The sequence below is a fragment of the Nerophis lumbriciformis genome, linkage group LG10 (assembly GCF_033978685.3).
Source record: "Nerophis lumbriciformis linkage group LG10, RoL_Nlum_v2.1, whole genome shotgun sequence".
Classification (NCBI taxonomy): Eukaryota; Metazoa; Chordata; class Actinopteri; order Syngnathiformes; family Syngnathidae; genus Nerophis; species Nerophis lumbriciformis.
Window position 1 is genome coordinate 10,507,164 of NC_084557.2, and position 19,937 is coordinate 10,527,100.

At 40.7% G+C, this 19,937-nt stretch overlaps 1 protein-coding gene across 6 annotated transcripts in view; it reads left to right on the forward strand.

Annotated features, from left to right (window-relative positions):
* LOC133612660 (pleckstrin homology domain-containing family A member 5-like) overlaps positions 1-19,937 on the forward strand; it is a 237,311-nt gene that overhangs the window by 130,197 nt on the left and 87,177 nt on the right. For all 6 annotated transcript variants that reach the window (XM_061970285.1, XM_061970286.1, XM_061970282.2 and 3 more), the window contains exon 4: positions 14,061-14,144. In XM_061970285.1, the coding sequence (XP_061826269.1) occupies positions 14,061-14,144 (84 nt within the window). The remainder of the gene's footprint in view (positions 1-14,060; positions 14,145-19,937) is intronic.

Sequence of the window (19,937 nt, forward strand, 5' to 3'; positions counted from 1 at the left end):
GTGCACTCCTAATGTTCATGCCTCTGCAGGTCTTGTGGCAGCACTTGCTGAATTTAAGGTGGCCTCTCTCGGGGGCTGCAAAGCCCCTGTTTTGTCCTGTTGGCCCTTTCTTCTATTGCCCCCCACATGCCCTCTTCCAAACTGCCTATTCTGCTTATTCAGCCCAGCTTTTGTGAGGACGGGGGGTGGAGGGTGGTCGGGGTGTTCATACCCCTCGTCAATGTCCATGACGGTATTGAGGAGTTCCTCTGCACCTCAACTCTTTTCAGCTGAGAGTATGGCAGTGTCTACTACCCCTTCAAGTCTAATAGGGTCAGGCTCAGATTTATAATTATTTCATGTAAGGCCATTGGAAGACTATGAACTTAGTCACGTTTAGCTTTCATCTTATTCAATGTGAACGATGATATATAGTTGAATGCATGTGCGATTGTAAGCAACCAACATTTTTGGGGGAAATTATGCCTATAAAGTTGAATACTGCTGTCAGGAAGGCATTGTTTTATGTCTTTTGTGTGACACTTACCGTATTTTTCGGACTATAAGTCGCAGTTTTTTTTCATAGTTTGGCCGGGCTCCAGTGCGAATTATATATGTTTTTTTCCTTCTTTATTATGCATTTTCGGCAGGTGCGATTTATACTCCGGTGCGACTTATACTCCGAAAAATACGGTACTCAAATTACATCTAAGTAATTGACAATGAACGTTATTTTTAAAGTAGTAAGACTCCAGGTCATTGCCATTATTTGAGTATTTTTTGTTAAAGAGAGCCTATGATAATTTTCCTCTTTTCTGACTTAGATATGTTGTTATAATGTTGGATAGTCGTGTTGATGTCTAAGCGTCAAATCATGAGGTTCATGCATTTGGGCGTGAGCTTGCACACCGTTTTGGTTTTAACAGTGTGCCATTTGTGACGTCACAGATTGACAGATGTACATTTAAAGGCAAGCTACCTCCCTCTCTGCTGAGCTGACACAGCTAAAGGCTGCTGTCATTCCTTCTCGTCTAATGCCCTCCCGCCTGCTCTGTCTATAAAATATTCCATGATTATTTGTTCACAACATGTGACTGTTTTGTCAAGATGACCACTACAAAATTTGATTAGCCACTAAACTCCGACAGGAAGATACCTTTCTACTTGGTTTGAGGAAACACAAAATAAGGTACCGTATTTTCTGGACCATAGGGCGCACCGGATTATAAGGCACATTGCCGATGAGCGGGTCTATTCAGGTCTTTTTTCATACAAAAGGCGCACCGAATTAATTATGAGGCGCATTAAAGGTGTCATATTATGAATTTTTTCTAAATGTAAAACACTTCCTTGTGGTCTACATAACATGTAATGGTAGTTCTTTGGTCAAAATGTTGCATAGATGATGTTTTACAGACCATCTTCAAGTCGCTTTCTGAAAGGTCTCTTCCGGATGCGCCATTTTGTGGGCGGTCTTATTTACTTGGTTAACCTTCGACAGCGTCTTCTCCCCGTCATCTTTGTTGTAGCGGTGTAGCGTGCAAGGAAGGGAGTGGAAGAAGGTCCAAAAGATGGAGCTAACGGTTTTAATGACATTCAGACTTTACTTCAATAACGGAGCAGCATCTTCTCATCCGGAAACAACCACACCTGGAAATGTGTCCCGTGAAAAACCGTCCGACCGGAACTCTCTAATAATTAAAGTTCCTTGGGTGAATAATGTAAGTTCACTACACCGGTATGTTTTAGCGCTTTCATGGCGAGTTTACTGACAGATAAAGGCAGGAACTTGACACTACTTTATATTAGAAATGGCAACAACAGAGGATGAATGTCCCATAACAAGAAGATAGAGGAAAAAGAAGAAGCTATGGTGTCTGCATGGACTACAAAGTCGTGCAATTTTTCAGGATTTATGCAGATCCCAAATACAGATCAGCAGGTACCAGAAGGTATTAAAAGTTGTTTTTGCATAATATGGCGAAACTAAACGGCAGATAAGGTCTTACCTTATATACACCATTATAATACTTGTATGTTGAAGCACATCAAGCAGTGTGGCTTCATAGCTTACCAAAGTCGTACTAAAACATTTTGATGGATTTTTGAGCGCAGTGTGTAATGTTCTATGTTTTCAATGCCCATCCATCCATCCATTTTCTACCGCTTATTCCCTTCGGGGTCGCGGGGGGCGCTGGAGCCTATCTCAGCTACAATCGAGCGGAAGGCAGGGTACACCCTGGACAAGTCGCCACTTCATCGCAAGGCCAACACAGATAGAAAATATATAAATGTTGGTGTTGTTTACTTGAGTCATATTGCCATCATATTGCAGTCTACACGTATCTCTTTTGTTTGACTGCCATCTACTGGTCACATTTATCATTATACCATGTACCAAATAAAATTGCTTCGAGGTTGGTAAGCTAAACCAGAATTATTCCGTACATTATGCACACCGGGTTATAAGGCACTCAATCGTTTTGAGAAAAAAAAAAAGGATTTTATGTGCGCCTTAAAGTCCAGAAAATACGATAGGTCTCATCTCAATTTCACCTAGGTTACCTTACGTTTGCGTTGTGTGGCTCAACTTCTCTCTGTGTATGCTGGCGGCTCCGCCTCCACCCACATAGATAAAAAGAGTGGATGACAAACAAGAAGGTTTACTCCGTTTATTTAAATTTCGCGGGAAATGGGGCTTGGCGAATGTCTGTGCTGTCCAAGTGCTTTTCTCGTTAAAGTTAAAGTACCAATGATTGTCACACACACACACTAGGTGTGGTGAAATTTTCTCTGCATTTGGCCCATCACCCTTGATCACCGCCGGGAAGGTGAGCGGAGCAGTGGGCAACAGTCGTGGCCGCGCCCGGGAATCATTTTTGGTGATTTAACCCCCAATTCCGAACCCTTAATGCTGAGTGCCAAGCAGGGAGGTGATGGGTCCCATTTTTATAGTCTTTGGTATGACTCGGCCGGGGTTTGAACTCACAACCTACCGATCCCAGGGCGGACACTCTAACCACTAGGCCACTGAGTACTTGTCAATTCAGAAATTACAGAGCGTAGCATTTTCCGTTTTTCCCTCTCGATTTTAATCATGGTTGTCTGAATTTTGCACTCGCACTTTGTAAAATACCAAGGTTTTATAATGGTAGCAGTTTAGGTTGGAGTTGGTTGTTTTTTTACTTAGTCAAAAGTGTGCAAATAATAGGCTATATGTAATATATGAAGATATATGTGTATATATAATATACTTTGTTTATTAAGAAATATTAATTTGTTGAAAGACTAGGAATAATGTGTACGTTGGTGTATTTGTGCTTACACTCCAAAAAGTCAGTGTTCAAAAACAAGAAAAAAAAAACTAAAATTAGGGGTATTTTATTTGAACTAAGCACAATTATCTGCCAATAGAACAAGGGAATTTGGCTTGTCAAGACTTTCCAAAAAAAGTAAAATTAGCTAACCTCAATGAACCCAAAAATATCTTTAAAATAAGTATATTCTCACTAATAACAACTGTACTACTATATTAGTACGTATTTTCTATTGTTTCATTGAAAATAAAACAGCATAGTCCATTTGGCTGTCATCTGTTTTAATTATGAGACACAATTGTGTCAAAGTCATGAATTATTTTTTTTCATGCTTGAAATAAGAAATTATTACTTTAAAAAAGTAGTTTTATACTTGTGAGTGTTGATGACACAGCTTTGCAACAGTTGATATTCTAGTTTCAAGCATGTTTTACTCAAGACAGGTCATCAAATCTCAGCAACAAGCTGTAATATCTTACTGAGATCATTTAGGACCAAAACACGTAAAACACTCTAACATAAAATCTGCTTAGTGAGAAGAATTATCTTATCAGACAGAAAATAAGCAATATCACCTTTATTTGAGATATTTAATCTTACTTAGATTTCAGTTTTTGCAGTGTACATGTTACGTACATTGCGTAAGTTGTTTACGTTAGTGAGTTGAAAAATGAAGCTAAAGTAGATCCACGCTGATGTGTGTCTCCTCTACTTAACAGCCTTACAAAGATTAGAACCCTCCCAAATACATTTCACTATATTTATCCATTTATACATTGTATTGCTTTAAATTATTTTCACGTAAAAAAAACAATTTCTAACGTGTGTGACCTTTACGAGTAGAAACGACTTTCTTGTTCATTTACGGAATCCCATCCACTTTATTGATGAACATGTTTTTTTGTCAGCCTCCTTATGGAAAATTAGTTTCTATAACCCAGGTCAAACAGTGTCCCAGAATGGCCGTGAAGTAATTTTGGCAAACATTAATTGATCTTTCTAACTTGATTTTGGTTAACAGTTATCCCGCTCTGAACTACAACTCTACTTTTTGTTTGACTCCATCGTTATTGTAGCCAAAGTCCGTCTGAACAACTGATGTAAAATTCCTTTTTTAGTTCCTCTCATTGTACTGTTTACTTCCATGACGCTTCTGTGTAACGTACTAGATAGGACAGTGTTACGTGGCTGCGACTTCTTCATCTGTTGGTTTTCTCGCTGTTTTCACGCTTTGCGACCCCTGGCTGTCGTATAACTACACAGCCTGTGGTGTATTTTAAGTGGGTGGTGTGTTAGTAGAGAGAGAATTACAAGGAGGGGAAACTGAAACAACCGAAAGGGCAGTTGTACGTCTGTAAAAAGCTTCGAATTTGGATTCGATCATTTATTTATTAATCCCAAAGCCCTACCTTAAAGGTTCCACTCTAGGTTAGATAATAATATGCCTGTTTGATTTAGTTTATTGTGTTAAATCCACACAAGCAGCCTGATTTAGATGATTTGTTTGTTTTTAATATCCATGTGCGAAAGGAGAGTCGTGCATGACTTGCTGCGATAGGAAACAAGGTTATGGTCCGAGGAGCCTGAATGGAATATCCTGTAGACATATTTAATAGGATCATACAATTTGACCTGCCACAAAAAGGATGCGGTCCTACTTGGCAGTACATACCACGCTGAGAGGTGGTGATTAAAGCAACCACTCTATGCTGGAGCTGTCATTAGAGGATTTCCTCAGGGTAGGTAGGAGGCTGTGTGATCATGGCCTGATTGCCCTGACCCGCACTTCAATACACAACGTAGTATGTACAGCTTTCATTTCTCTTCTCATTCGCTGTAACTTTATAACCTAAAATAGTCATACTTGCCAACCTTGAGACCCCCGAATTCGGGAGATGGAGGGTTGAGGGGGGGGTTGTATATTGTAGCGTCCCGGAAGAGTTCGTGCTGCAAGGGGTTCTGGGTATTTGTTCTGTTGTGTTTATGTTGTGTTACGGTGCGGATGTTCTCCCGAAGTGTGTTTGTTATTCTTGTTTGGTGTGGGTTCACAGTGTGGCGCATATTTGTAGCAGTGTTAAAGTTGTTTATACGGCCACCCTCAGTGTGATCTGTATGGCTGTTGACTTGTGTGTGTGTGTATAAAAGCCGCACATATTATGTGACTGAGCCGGCACTCTGTTTGTATGGAGGAAATTCGGACGTGACGTCAGGTTGTAGAGGGCGCCAAAGGCAGTGCCTTTAAAGACACGCCCTCAATATTGTTGTTCGGGTGGAAATCGGGAGAAATTCGGGAGAATGGATACCCCGGGAGATTTTCGGGAGGGGCACTGAAATTCGGGAGTCTCCCAAGAAAATTGGGATGGTTGGCAAGTATGAAAATAGTAACATTTTAGACGGTATGCTCAGTATTATTTTGTGTACAGTACAAATTTATTTGTGTTTTAATTGTCAGTTTTGTCTAGCATAATATTGTGAGAGTCCAGTCCATAGTGGATCTAATATAATAGTGTAAGAGTCCAGTCCATAGTGGATCTAACATAATAGTGAGAGTCCAGTCCATAGTGGATCTAACTTCTAACATAATATTGTGAGAGTACAGTCCATAGTGGATCTAACATAATATTGTGAGAGTACAGTCCATAGTGGATCTAACATAATAGTGAGAGTCCAGTCCATAGTGGATCTAACATAATAGTGAGAGTCCAGTCCATAGTGGATCTAACACATTAGTGAGAGTCCAGTCCATAGTGGATCGAACATAATAGTGAGAGTCCAGTACATAGTGGATCTAACATAATATTGTGAGAATCCAGTCCATAGTGGATCTAACATAACAGTGAGAGTCCAGTCCATAGTGGATCCAACATAATAGTGAGAGTCCAGTCCATAGTGGATCTAACATAATAGTGAGAGTCCAGTCTATAGTGGATCTAACATAATATTGTGAGAGTACAGTCCATAGTGGATCTAACATAATAGTGAGAGTCCAGTCCATAGTGGATCTAACATAATAGTGAGAGTCCAGTCCATAGTGGATCTAACATAATAGTGAGAGTCCAGTCCATAGTGGGGCCAGCAGGAGCAGATGTACCACATCACAATATTTCACATTAAAGTAGTTCCAATGCAAAGAATCCTTGGAGGTAAAAAAAAAATCATGCAGAAAGAAGTTCCAGTAGGACTTCAAACCATCGCTGTTAGAATAACAATTTTTTTGTCACGACACTTCCAACATTACAGTCTTGTGGAGCCAGTTGGTTGTCCGTGCTTGACCTGTGGCTGAAGAGGAGTAAAAGATCAAAGACCCACCCAGAATCGTAAACGCCCAGCCACTGCAAAACCCCCCGCCTGCCTCAGAACTTAAGCCCCCCATTACTGCAGTTCACTGCTAATTATTATGGACAAGACAGTTCAGAAGCCTGCCCCGCCCTCCTCAATGTGTTTATCCTACTTTTTCACCTCTTTCCACCTAATGCCAAGAGGCAGGAAATCTGTTTTCCTTCGACCAGATCCACCTCATAAACCAACATCTTCTGCTTAAAATCAGTAAGGAATAAAGCAACATTTTGGCCTTTAGAGAAGTACAAAAATGTTACCGTACTCCACCCCCATGACTTTAAGTCAGTGCTCGCCCAGTGCTGACTGTGTGGACCACAAACCACATCCCTCATAACATGTGTGACCATTTTAAATGATGTAGGAGTTAAGTTTAGCCTCTAGATGTTTTGAAAACATATTTTCTTTGGGTAAGTTACATCGAGACTTGCATTTCAGAACTTATTTATTGTAATAATATCTCATGCCACTAATGGATTAACATAAGCAATGTGTCCGGCGGCCCATTAGATTATATATCACATATTACTAACGCACATTTTTTCTTGCATGTCTCAAAGAGAGTACGGTACCATCCACTGTAAGATACCAACGCAACCTCGAAAGTCAACCGCTGTGTTCCGACTTGTTTGTGTTTTGAAGCATTTTTTCCTGAAAGAAGTTATGCAAATTAAATGAATTACGGATGCACCGATTGATCAACCGACCACCGATCAGTATCGGACGATTTTCACGAAAAAGTATGATCTCTAAAAAAATCGGAGACACACCACCAGCAGAAAACATAAAAAAATTAAACCCAGCAGCCGATATTGACAATAAAAAGTCGTTCTCGCAATTATTTGATATGAATTCCAACATTCCAGGAGGTGTACCGAACGAGTTTCCACACGGATATATTAAGTAGCGTAACGCACGTTGTGTAAACAATGCACACTAAGTCACAACACACGGCATGCTAGCAGCTAACGGGCTACGATAGACTGACCATACGTCCTCTTTTCACCGGACATGTCCTGTATTGCGGAGCTGTCAGGGCGGAGTTTCTTAAATGCCTCGAATGTCCGGCATTTTGAGTTAGGGTTGCGCGTATTTTCAATGTACGTTCAGGGTTAAGAAGGGGTTAAAAACAAAACAAATTGTGCGCGCAGCAGCATTCTTGAGGGAGGGGCAGAGACAGAGAGAGCGAGAGAGTTATGATAAACGCGCATGCGTCGCCAGGCTCTGCTTTTTATCCATAGATTTATCAGATTTAATTTATCAGATTCAATTATTTGATATGAATTCCAACATTCCAGGAGGTGTACCGAACGAGTTTCCACACGGATATATTAAGTAGCGTAACGCACGTTGTGTAAACAATGCACACTGAGTCACAACACACGGCATGCTAGCAGCTAACGGGCTACGATAGACTGACCATAAGTCCTCTTTTCACCGGACATGTCCTGTATTGCGGAGCTGTCAGGGCGGAGTTTCTTAAATGCCTCGAATGTCCGGCATTTTGAGTTAGGGTTGCGCGTATTTTCAATGTACGTTCAGGGTTAAGAAGGGGTTAAAAACAAAACAAATTGTGCGCGCAGCCGCATTCTTGAGGGAGGGGCAGAGACAGAGAAAGCAAGAGAGTTATGATAAACGCGCATGCGTCGCCAGGCTCTGCTTTTTATCCATAGATTTATCAGATTCAATTTTTTATTATCTATAGCAGGGTTGTCAAAAGTGTGCCCCGGAGACCATTTGCGGCCCACAGCTATTGTTTTAAAGGCCCACGGCACATTCTAAAAATACTATTAAAATAAACAAAAACATAACAAAAATGAAATGCTTAAATGTAATTTAGAAAAAATTGCAATGTTGACTAATAAAACAAAGCTGTTTTTTTTTTTTTTCAAACTGTCATCGCTCAAAACATAATATTGAATCAAAATCAATGTTATTATGAATTATTGACCTATCCAAGGTTCCGATTACTTCACATCAAGAAAAATATTTTTGGTGAAAGATTTTGCAAATTTGGTAAATAAATAAACCAAAAATGTATCTTTTGTTGTTTTCTTACTGTACCGAAAATGAACCGAACCGTGACCTCTAAACCGAGGTACGTACCGAACCGAAATTTGTGTGTATCGTTACACCCCTTATATATATATATATATATATATATATATATATATATATATATATATATATATATATATATATATATATATATATATATATATATATATATATATATCTTTTTTTTTTTTTTTTTTTTTTGGGGGGGTTCCACGTTGACGAAGGGAGGGGAACTTCCCTGCTCCTTAAAAAGGCAACTGACGTCTCCTCACAACCTTTCATTCACTGTGTTCCACTGGCATGCAGTGGCTGAATCAATTGCAGAATTGTCTAAAAAGGATCTTTTCCTTTTCAAACACACACTTAAACAGTGAACTGCCTCTTTCTGGCCCACACCCATTTATTATGTTACATCATGAGCTCCATTTTCCCCACTGAGGTTTACCAACTGTCCGTCCTTTTTAAAAAAAAAAGTTTGTTAGGTATGGTAGGACTTCTCTAAATAGCATCTGTCCAAAAAGCTGTGAAGTCTCTTTGATGGCACACCATCTCCTAAAAACACTGACCCATGCGTGTGTGTCAGTGTGTACAAAACCCGGCTTCCTGAAGGGCTATCAAACATTACAAATAAACTGCATAGAGTCTAGATGTATCTCTGTCTCCTTGACAGAGGTACATGCTAATGCCTTTGAAACGCTGAACGGAGAAAGCCAAAAATATTATACATTTTGTGTTTACCGCTTTTTCTTAAAAATAGAGGAAGTTAGTTATTATCATACTAATATGTAACCTCTAAAATAGCAGCTGGAAATGTGACACATATAAAAATGTGGTTTGACTGTATTCAAAGTCAACTACCGTATTTTCCGGACTATAAGGCGCACTTAAAATATGATTTTTTTCCTCAAAACTCGACAGTGCGCCTTATAACTCGGTGCGCCTAATGTACGGAATAATTCTGGTTTTGCTTACCGACCTCAAAGCTATTTTATTTGGTACATGGTGAAATGATAAGTGTGACCAGTATATGGCAGTCACACAAAAGAGATATGTGTAGACTGCAATTAGATGGCAGTCGCACACAAGAGATACGTGTAGACTGCAATATGACTCAAGTAAACAACACCAACATTTTATATTAACATTGGGGACGGCGTGGCGAAGTTGGGAGAGTGGCCGTACCAGCAATCTGAGGGTTACTGGTTCAATCCCCACCTTCTACCATCCTAGACACGTCCGTTGTGTCCTTGAGCAAGACACTTCACCATACTTGCCAACCCTCCCGAATTTTCCGGGAGACTCCCGAAATTCAGCGCCTCTCCCGAAAACCTCCCAGGACAAATATTCTCCCGAAAATCTCCCGATTTTCAGCCGGAGCTGGAGGCCACGCCCCCTCCAGCTCCATGCGGACCTGAGTGAGGACAGCCTTTTTTCACGACGGGAGGACAACAGGGTGACAAGAACTAAATCATCCAGACTAGAGATAAATTGTATTATTATGTTTATCTTACCTAAAAATAAATATATTTATTAATTAAAAAAAAAAAAACTAAATACATTTTTACTATATTTTGCTAAAAACATCAAAATTAATTGTATTTTTATTTGTATTTTTTCTGACTCCTTATTACATCCAAGCATTAGAATTATACATTAAAATAAACATATTTGAAATAATTAATTTTAAATTATCATAATAATTCATTTAAAATGACCGTATTTAATTATTAAAATAATTGCTTGTTTATCAACAACTTTAGCATTTTATTCATTACATTTTGAAGCTCTCAGAAGCCAAGTTATGTTATATTCCTTAATATTTATTTATGCAAGTTTGAAGTATCAATTATCTAAACACAGTTTTGTTTGCATATTTTCAGGATATATATATATATATATATATATATATATATATATATATGAAATACTTGACTTGGTAAATTCTAGCTGTCAATATACTCCTCCCCTCTTAACCACGCCCTCAACCACGCCCTGCTCCACCCCCGACCACGCCTCCACCCCCACCTCCCGAAATCGAAGGTCTCAAGATTGGCAAGTATGCACTTCACCCTTGCTCCTGATGGGTCGTGTTTAGCGCCATTCAGTGTGTGAATGTTTGAATGTGGAAATAGTGTCATTTTCAACCAGTTTTCGTATACTTTCATAGATAAATATTAATGTGCATATAATCACTCATCAGCTCTATCTATCCTAAATGTAAGCCCTTCCATGAGGCGCATGTGTGAAGGCATACCAGTGAATAATGGTGCCATTGGTCTGTCCCCAGACCGCACGTGGAACTCTGTAGCCAGCAGTGCCTCCTGTAATTACGGGCCTGAGCTGTGGAGACTATTACTCTCCACGCTCAACTGAAACTCAACTCCCTATTTCACTCTTGGTATTTGCTCTTTTCAGCACACAAGAAGGCCGTGTTTAAGGACGATGTTATTTTTGGACTGCAGTTTGACTCTCTTCTGTTTATGACGAAGCCAGAGTGAGTTGAAATGTAAAAGCACATGACAGAGGCAACAGCTCCGGAGACATCCAAATGTGATGTCAATGTGGGTATTACTTTATTTTGACGATCGCAGTGCACCAAAAGTGCAGTACACTGTATGGTCTACATAATGAGACTTGATATTGAATCAATTATGCAGTGTTACGGTTCACAGGCCAATGTTGAACACGTGATTTACGAGTGACAGTCAAGCGTGGTGAGGCTCGTTATTTCTTCCCGACCTTCCACAATCCTGACCACTTTACTGAAAAACCGCAACCAATGAGTGAGAATGTGCGGCTGACATCCTGGAATTCTAATTATGTTGTGTTAGAAATAACTTGACTTGCTGTCGTTTGACTAAACTATGGATGGGTGGAAGTCATGCCGGACGGCTACGCAGTTTTCCAAAGCCTTACTGTCGGTCGTGATCTTTTGTATTTTTCACCACAGTTGGAATGGCATTTGTGAAGTCTCCAACTTTAGTTCTGAATTGTTCAGCAAAGCTTTCGGGATTGGAAAAACATTTTCTCCCCAATATATTTCTGAAAACAACACATTATTTTTGTTTGGGATTTTGTTTGAAATAACCTTTTACTGTATTATGAATATCCATCCATCCATTTTCTACCGCTTATTCCCTTTTGGGGTCGCGGGGGCGCTGGAGCTTATCTCAGCTACAACCGGGCGGAAGGCGGGGTACACCCTGGACAAGTCGCCACCTCATCGCAGGGCCAACACAGATAGACAGACAACATTCACACTCACATCCACACACTAGGGCCAATTTAGTGTTGCCAATCAACCTATCCCCAGGTGCATGTTTTTTGGATTATGAATAATTGCATTTTATTTTTTTAAACATTGCAGGGACAAGCGGTGGAAATGGATGGGCATTTGTATAGGTCAGGGATCGGCAACCCAAAATGTTGAAAGAGCCATATTGGACCACAAATACAAAAAAGTAATCAATCTGGAGCCACAAAAAATTAAAAGACTTATATAAGTGTTATAATGAAGGCAACACATGATTTAAGTGGCTAATTGGCTATATTAGCCTACTATCAAAATGACTACGTGTCGCAGGCTGACGCAAATCTTTGTTGACAGAAATGTTGAAATGTAATATTTATTTTACACATTTTTACAACATTGGAAAACATTAGTAAAACTTCTCAGAGGGTGAGATAACTCCTGGAAATGACTTTCTTAGAATAGATATGTGTGTCCAAGTTAAAGGAAACGGCAGGCTGTCTTCTTTTAATGGATTTATTGCAATCTTTGCAAGCTGGGCAATGTTTGCTGTAGTCTGGAACAACATGGCAGCCAATATTACATACAGATAATGTAAATATAAATTAAATACACAGAGGACATAAGTAAGGGTCATTTAATTAACTCAAATATACCAACACATGAAGCATGATGATGCAATATGTACATACAGCTAGCCTAAATAGCATGATTAGCTTGCAGTCATGCACTGACCAAATATGCCTGATTAGCACTACAACAAGTCAATAACATCAACAAAGCTCACCTTTGTGCATTCACGCACAGTACAAAACGTTTGGTGGACAAAATGAGACAAAGAAAGAGTGGCATAAAACATGTCTGTGGCAGCGTTGGAGAAAGTTATACATGTAAACAAACTGTTGAGTCATAGTCCACACAACGGTGAGTTCAAGGGCCGCTGAAATTAGGACAAAACAGCGCTTGCCAAATACTGTCATCAGTGAAGGATAAACACAAACATATTAAACAGTGGGCTTTCTAACAATTAGGAAGGTTTGTGTCGTGTTTGTCCTTCTACAGAAACCAAATAAAAAATATATACTTTTACCCCCATCTTTTGTCCATTTTCATACATTTTTGAAAAAGCTCCATGGAGCCACCAGGGCGCCGCTAAAGAGCCGCATGTGGCTCTCGAGCCGCGGGTTGCTGACCTCTGGTATAGGTGAATCGTTTACCGTATTTTTCGGACTATAAGTCGCAGTTTTTTTCATAGTTTGGCCGGGGGTGCGACTTATACTCAGGAGCGACTTATGTGTGAAATTATTAACACATTACCGTGAAATATCAAATAATATTATTTAGCTCATTCACGTAAGAGACTAGACGTATAAGATTTCATGGGATTTAGCGATTAGGAGTGACAGATTGTTTGGTAAACGTATAGCATGTTCTATATGTTATAGTTATTTGAATGACTCTTACCATAATATGTTACGTTAACATACCAGGCTCGTTCTCAGTTGGTTATTTATGCCTCATATAACTTATTTATTTTAAATTGCCTTTCAAATGTCTATTCTTGGTGTTGGCTTTTATCAAATAAATTTCCCCAAAAAATGCGACTTATACTCCAGTGCGACTTATATATGTTTTTTTCCCTTCTTTATTATGCATTTTCGGCCGGTGCGACTTATACCCTGGAGCGACTTGTACTTAGAAAAATACGGGAGTCATTCCTGCCTCTAAGTTATTGGAATTTTGTGTATTTACTGGATTAGACCTTTTGAGAAAAACAAGCAAATTCTTGAGCTTTTTACTATAATCAGGTATACTGTTCGAATATCTGTTGTGTTTTTAAGGTTTTCATTTTTCTTTCATTTTCATAGTAAAAATATAAATTGATTTATGAATAGTTAGAGAACTACATTTAAACTTGAAAATATTTGCTTGTTTTGCAATGTACCATAGCCTAAAGAGTTCATAAATTGATCTTAAAAGCTTAAGAAAGTGCCTGGTCTTTGACAAAGTGTTTGACACTTTTATTGTCGGCCTCTCCTTTTTTATGATATTAATTTGTCCTTTGAGTTGTCTATTAAAGATGTGCCCTTCTCATCTTTTCTCTTCGTTCTCTTCCGCAGCCATAATGAGCGAAAGGTGACTTGCAAGCATCCCATCTCAGGCTCACCCTCACAAGACAACTGCATCTTTGTCATCAACGAACAGTAAGGCTCTTGTATTTTTCTCTTCTCCAGAATGTCACTGGGTTGCATTTTGAGCGCCACAATCTGCTGTCGGTACATTCGATGCCATTTATTAACCCAGCCCCTAATTGCAGCTCGGCCCTCTGGATTCAAATGCTGTTCTTCACAGTGCCATGTATTTGCCATTGATTCAAATGACGTGGGGATAAAACCGTCATTGTGTTGTGTTTACATCATTTTATGGGAATGTCATGAATGTCATTCAGTTTGTCATGACCGGGACACGATTTTGCAGCCCTTTGGAAAGTTAAAAGTGTCCCCTACCATGTTATTTTATCAAAACACATTTCTTCTCTCATGTGTATTTATCAAAACATATTTGTTCTCTCATGACTGATTGCTACGATGGAGGTGAGTCATTTCACTCACTACAGGAAGTAGTCCTCAATCCTAACTTCCAATTCCATCTCACGTTCCTGCTCCAAGATGGTTAACCATAATACATTTTGTTTGAACCAACCTGTGCTGCACAGTCTTTGTTTTACTCAGCTCTTCTCGCTATGTCCGTTTTTCACCGCAAACTAGCACCGTGGAAAGCTGCAAATACCAAGCAACATTGAATACATCCTCCAGAATGGGACACACCACCATACAGAAGACCCAGGCTCTCTTGTATTTATGTCTTAGCATGTGGCTATTGCTAAAGACACGTTTTTTTTTGTATTGTAAAGAAGACTGAGGGCATCAAGAGAATGTGGAGCAAAGTACCGTATTTTCTAGGGATGTCCCGATACAACTTTTTCACTTCCGATACGATACCGATATTGTAGCCTTGAGTATTGGCCGATACCGATATCAATATGATACGATATAGGCACGAATCATACATATATTTATTCCTTATTTTGTTGTGTGGAATGTTAGAAAAGGCTTGATAAAGTGATGTTACTGTTACTGATGTTGTAGTGTTAAAACAGAAAACAATAGTCAGCAAGAGTAGGTAGAGGAAAAACTGACCCATTTATTATTAACCAATTGGTTACATAAATTTTAACCTTCAACATAAGAGGATTACCTCAACAAATCCAATAAAAACAAAATGTTATATTTAAAGTGCAAAATAACCACTAATACCAACATAATTATACAATTGAATAGAATAAATTAAAAATAGATTAGAAAACCCTGAAAAATAACCTAAATAAATTCAATAAAAAAAATTAAAAAAAACGTTTTAAAGTGCAAACAATTCAAGTTCACTTCAGTTATTTTTTTACTGTCAGCATATGTTGGAAACAACTGTGGGCAGGGACAAAAACAACAGCCCCCCGACAGAGGGCTGGTTATCAAGCACAATAAACTGGGCTATCTTTTCTGTTATGGCCATTGCCTTTTTGCTGTCCCGTGGTAGTTTGTCGCGTCTTGCCAAGCTTTCGGCCAGCGTGGGTTGCTGAAGCGAGCCAGAGGTTTGTTGCTTCGCCTTGCTGCTCTCGCAAAAATCCTCATGTTCTTTTTTGTGGTGTTTTTTCAAATGTGCGATGAGGTTGCTTGTATTGAACCTTCCCGGTTCTGTCCCTCCACGGGACACTTGCGCGTGACAAATGTTGCATTTAGCGGCAACGTCTTTGTCCGAGTTTAGGTTAAAATACTTCCACACTGCCGACATCACTACACTTTGCTGCAAGCACACGCGTTGTCGTTGTTGTGATCACGTGGGCTGTGCATGCTGGATCAGAGACGCTCTTCTTCCGCGGCCGGCACCAACGTTAATTAAGGGGCATTGCCGCCACCTACTGTGTTGGAGTGTGATCAAACCAGAGTCACCTATTATAGACGTGCTGCAGCGGTAAATGGACAGCTTATATCGGAGCGCTTATATCGGAGTTTTTGGATTCAGTCCGATAAAATCCGATATTCACTTTTTTGGCTAATATCGGACTGATTTCTGATATCAATATCGGATCGGGACATCCCTAGTATTTTCCGGGCCATAGGGCGCACCGGATTATAAGGCGAACTGCCAATGAGGTTTATTTTCATACAAAAGGTGCACCGGATTAAAAGGCGCATTAAAAGGGTCATAGTATGAGGGTGTGTCAGTCGATCGCCGGCCAGGCATTAAAGAAATAGACCTAAAAATTAGCGATCATCAATCTTCACCAAGACGTCACGTTCGTCACTTGATTGACATTCACTCCACGCGAGGGTCTTGTGAGATGACGCTGGCTGCTGCCAGATCATTATTAAGAAAAAATGACCGACAGGAAGGCGAGAAACACATTTTAAATCAACAGACTCTCGCGCCGTACCTGCCGTCAAAACTCTAAAGACCGACTGCACAGTTCCTATCTTCACAATAAAAGTGCTGCTTCATCCTGCCTGCGCTAACAAAATAAGAGTTTAAGAAAGCCGGCGTGCACAAGCCAGCAAAACACAGAGTTTGCCGCCAATGTATTTCTTGTAAAGTGGATAAAAAGGAGTATGGGAGCTCGACAAATAAGAGGGCAAAAAGCAACCACTTTCATGTGGTATTGGACAGAAAGGAGGACTTTTTTTCTCCTCCATTTGAAAATGTGGACGTTATCAATGTTCCCTCTAATTGTTCATGTGTATGAGCAAACGCACAAAGCATTCAGTGGAATACAGACGTGCACACTGTGGCCACACCAGCAGCACATTTGTCTCAAACCTGACATAACAATTTAAATGTCTTATTATTATAATCAAGTGACTAGTCAATTTCAAGAGATTATTTTCTAATATATGTGATTTGGCCCACTTAGAGATTGTTTTTTTTAAATCAGCTATGCACTATAGTTATTTATGCCTGGGTAGGGGTTCTGCTTTGAAAGGATGGTATACCCCTTTCAGAGATCACATTTAGTTCCCCTTAAAACACTCACATGTTGCATGAGATGAAGTGTTTATTAACTTTCTGTCTGTAAAATAAATAATTTTATTAGCAATTATGTAGTCCTGTAACATAATTTCATGATTAATATCCATAAAATAACATTCTTAACAAATGACAGTAGAATAAGCACACTGATTGAGGAGTCATAGTAAAACGACCTGAAATTTACACTTTACGTATAGTGTTGGAGTTGTCCAACTTTTTGTGTGGCCATAAACGCACCAGTGGCTAATTGCCATAGTGTATGTGTTGGTGCAGGTGAGAGAGAGAGCAAGCGGCTGCTGTTGATATAACAGATGACAAAGAGTTGCTTTTGGCTTGGTTTGTACGGTAGACAACGACCAGTTTTGCTAGATAAAAGTATTTTACACATTGTTTTGGTGTGGTTATGGCCGACAAACAATTTCACTGAATAAAGGGACCGATGGAATTCCTGTCCTCCTTTAAGTGTCTCCATAGACGTTACAATAATTTAAGTGTTGACAAACATTGTTTTATCTGTTGTGGCCACCTTTCGTCACCTGTTACTCACAGTTGCATTGCAATATCATACAAAACAAATTATTTGTTTATTTTGTTTAGAGTGGGATTTGATTTTTTTGCGCGGCATAGATTTGCTGGGAACCGGAGGGTGTGTTCTAACTATCGTGGGATCACACTCCTCAGCCTTCCCGGTAAGGTCTATTCAGGTGTACTGGAGAGGAGGCTACGCCGGATAGTCGAACCTCGGATTCAGGAGGAACAGTGTGGTTTTCGTCCTGGTCGTGGAACTGTGGACCAGCTCTATACTCTCGGCAGGGTCCTTGAGGGTGCATGGGAGTTTGCCCAACCAGTCTACATGTGTTTTGTGGACTTGGAGAAGGCATTCGACCGTGTCCCTCGGGAAGTCCTGTGGGGAGTGCTCGGAGAATATGGGGTATCGGACTGTCTGATTGTGGCAGTCCGCTCCCTGTATGATCAGTGCCAGAGCTTGGTCCGCATTGCCGATAGTAAGTCGGACACGTTTCCAGTGAGGGTTGGACTCCGCCAAGGCTGCCCTTTGTCACCGATTCTGTTCATAACTTTTATGGACAGAATTTCTGGGCGCAGTCAAGGCGTTGAGGGGATCTGGTTTGGTGGCTGCAGGATTAGGTCTTTGCTTTTTGCAGATGATGTGGTCCTGATGGCTTCATCTGGCCAGGATCTTCAGCTCTCACTGGATCAGTTCGCAGCTGAGTGTGAAGCGACTGGGATGAGAATCAGCACCTCCAAGTCCGAGTCCATGGTTCTCGCCCGAAAAAGGGTGGAGTGCCATCTCCGGGTTGGGGAGGAGATCTTGCCCCAAGTGGAGGAGTTCAAGTACCTCGGAGTCTTGTTCACGAGTGAGGGAAGAGTGGATCGTGAGATCGACAGGCGGATCGGTGCGGCGTCTTCAGTAATGCGGACGCTGTATCGATCCGTTGTGGTGAAGAAGGACCTGAGCCGGAAGGCAAAGCTCTCAATTTACCGGTCGATCTACGTTCCCATCCTCACCTATGGTCATGAGCTTTGGGTTATGACCGAAAGGACAAGATCACGGGTACAAGCGGCCGAAATGAGTTTCCTCCGCCGGGTGGCAGGGCTCTCCCTTAGAGATAGGGTGAGAAGCTCTGCCATCCGGGAGGAGCTCAAAGTAAAGCCGCTGCTCCTCCACATCGAGAGGAGCCAGATGAGGTGGTTCGGGCATCTGGTCAGGATGCCACCCGAACGCCTCCCTAGGGAGGTGTTTAGGGCACGTCCGACCGGTAGGAGGCCGCGGGGAAGACCCAGGACACGTAGGGAAGACTATGTCTCCCGGCTGGCCTGGGAACGCCTCGGGGTCCCACAGGAAGAGCTGGACGAAGTGGCTGGGGAGAGGGAAGTCTGGGCTTCCCTGCTTAGGCTGCTGCCCCCGCGACCTGACCTCGGATAAGCGGAAGAAGATGGATGGATGGATGGATAGATTTGGTGTGCGCAGAGGACGCGTGAGCAGTGCGCAATTGCGCAGGCGCGCACCTTAGAGGGAGCATTGGACGTTATCATCATTACTGTCTGATTCCAATCAATGCAAGTCACCAGAATCAGGTCATACACCAATTTATATTCTTGTCTTTATGAATGAAAGGAATTTATATGTGTTAAACATGTTCGTATTATCATCAAACACCTTTAACTTGTTAACAAAAACGTCTCTTTCCATCCATCCATCCATTTTCTACCGCTTATCCCTTTCCTCTTTCATAAATGAATAAATATAAATGATATATATGAATGAGGTAGATCACCTCGACTTGGTCAATTGAAAAGTAGCTCGCCTGCGGAAAAAGTGTGGGCATCCCTGACCTAAAAGTATAACAATTGATAGAGAGACCGCTCGTATCCCCAGGTACCACTGTACTGAAACTAACACCTCATACAAAGTGGTATTGATAGTGGAATGTTTCAATATCTGAGTAGAGATTGTCTGCAGTAGTAAAGAAGTTGTCACACTTACAGTACTGGAGTTTTCACTTCTATTTTCATTTTTGCTTTTAATGCACAAATATCCCCCCACAGAAAATCACACTTCTGCAATGGCTTTCCCGTAAAAGTCTATTCAGTGGTAACACAACTGCTGTCAATCCAGTCTAGGAGGTGAGCAGTTAGACCCAATGTTCCATTCGCTCCAGCTCTGGCCCAGGCAAACTTTTTCCCCATTATAATAAATGGTTTTCCTGTGGTATTACATTGCATGTATCTAGTTAATGTCCCCAAATGTTCATTTATTTTTGTTGAAACACACCCGTCCTTATAGCGTGTCAGGCTGCTTGTCGCACGAGAGACATCACACTTCACTCTCTCGACACATTCCTCTGCTCACTGCACTATTCTCACTTTTCTGATGCTTTTCACATAAAGACAGA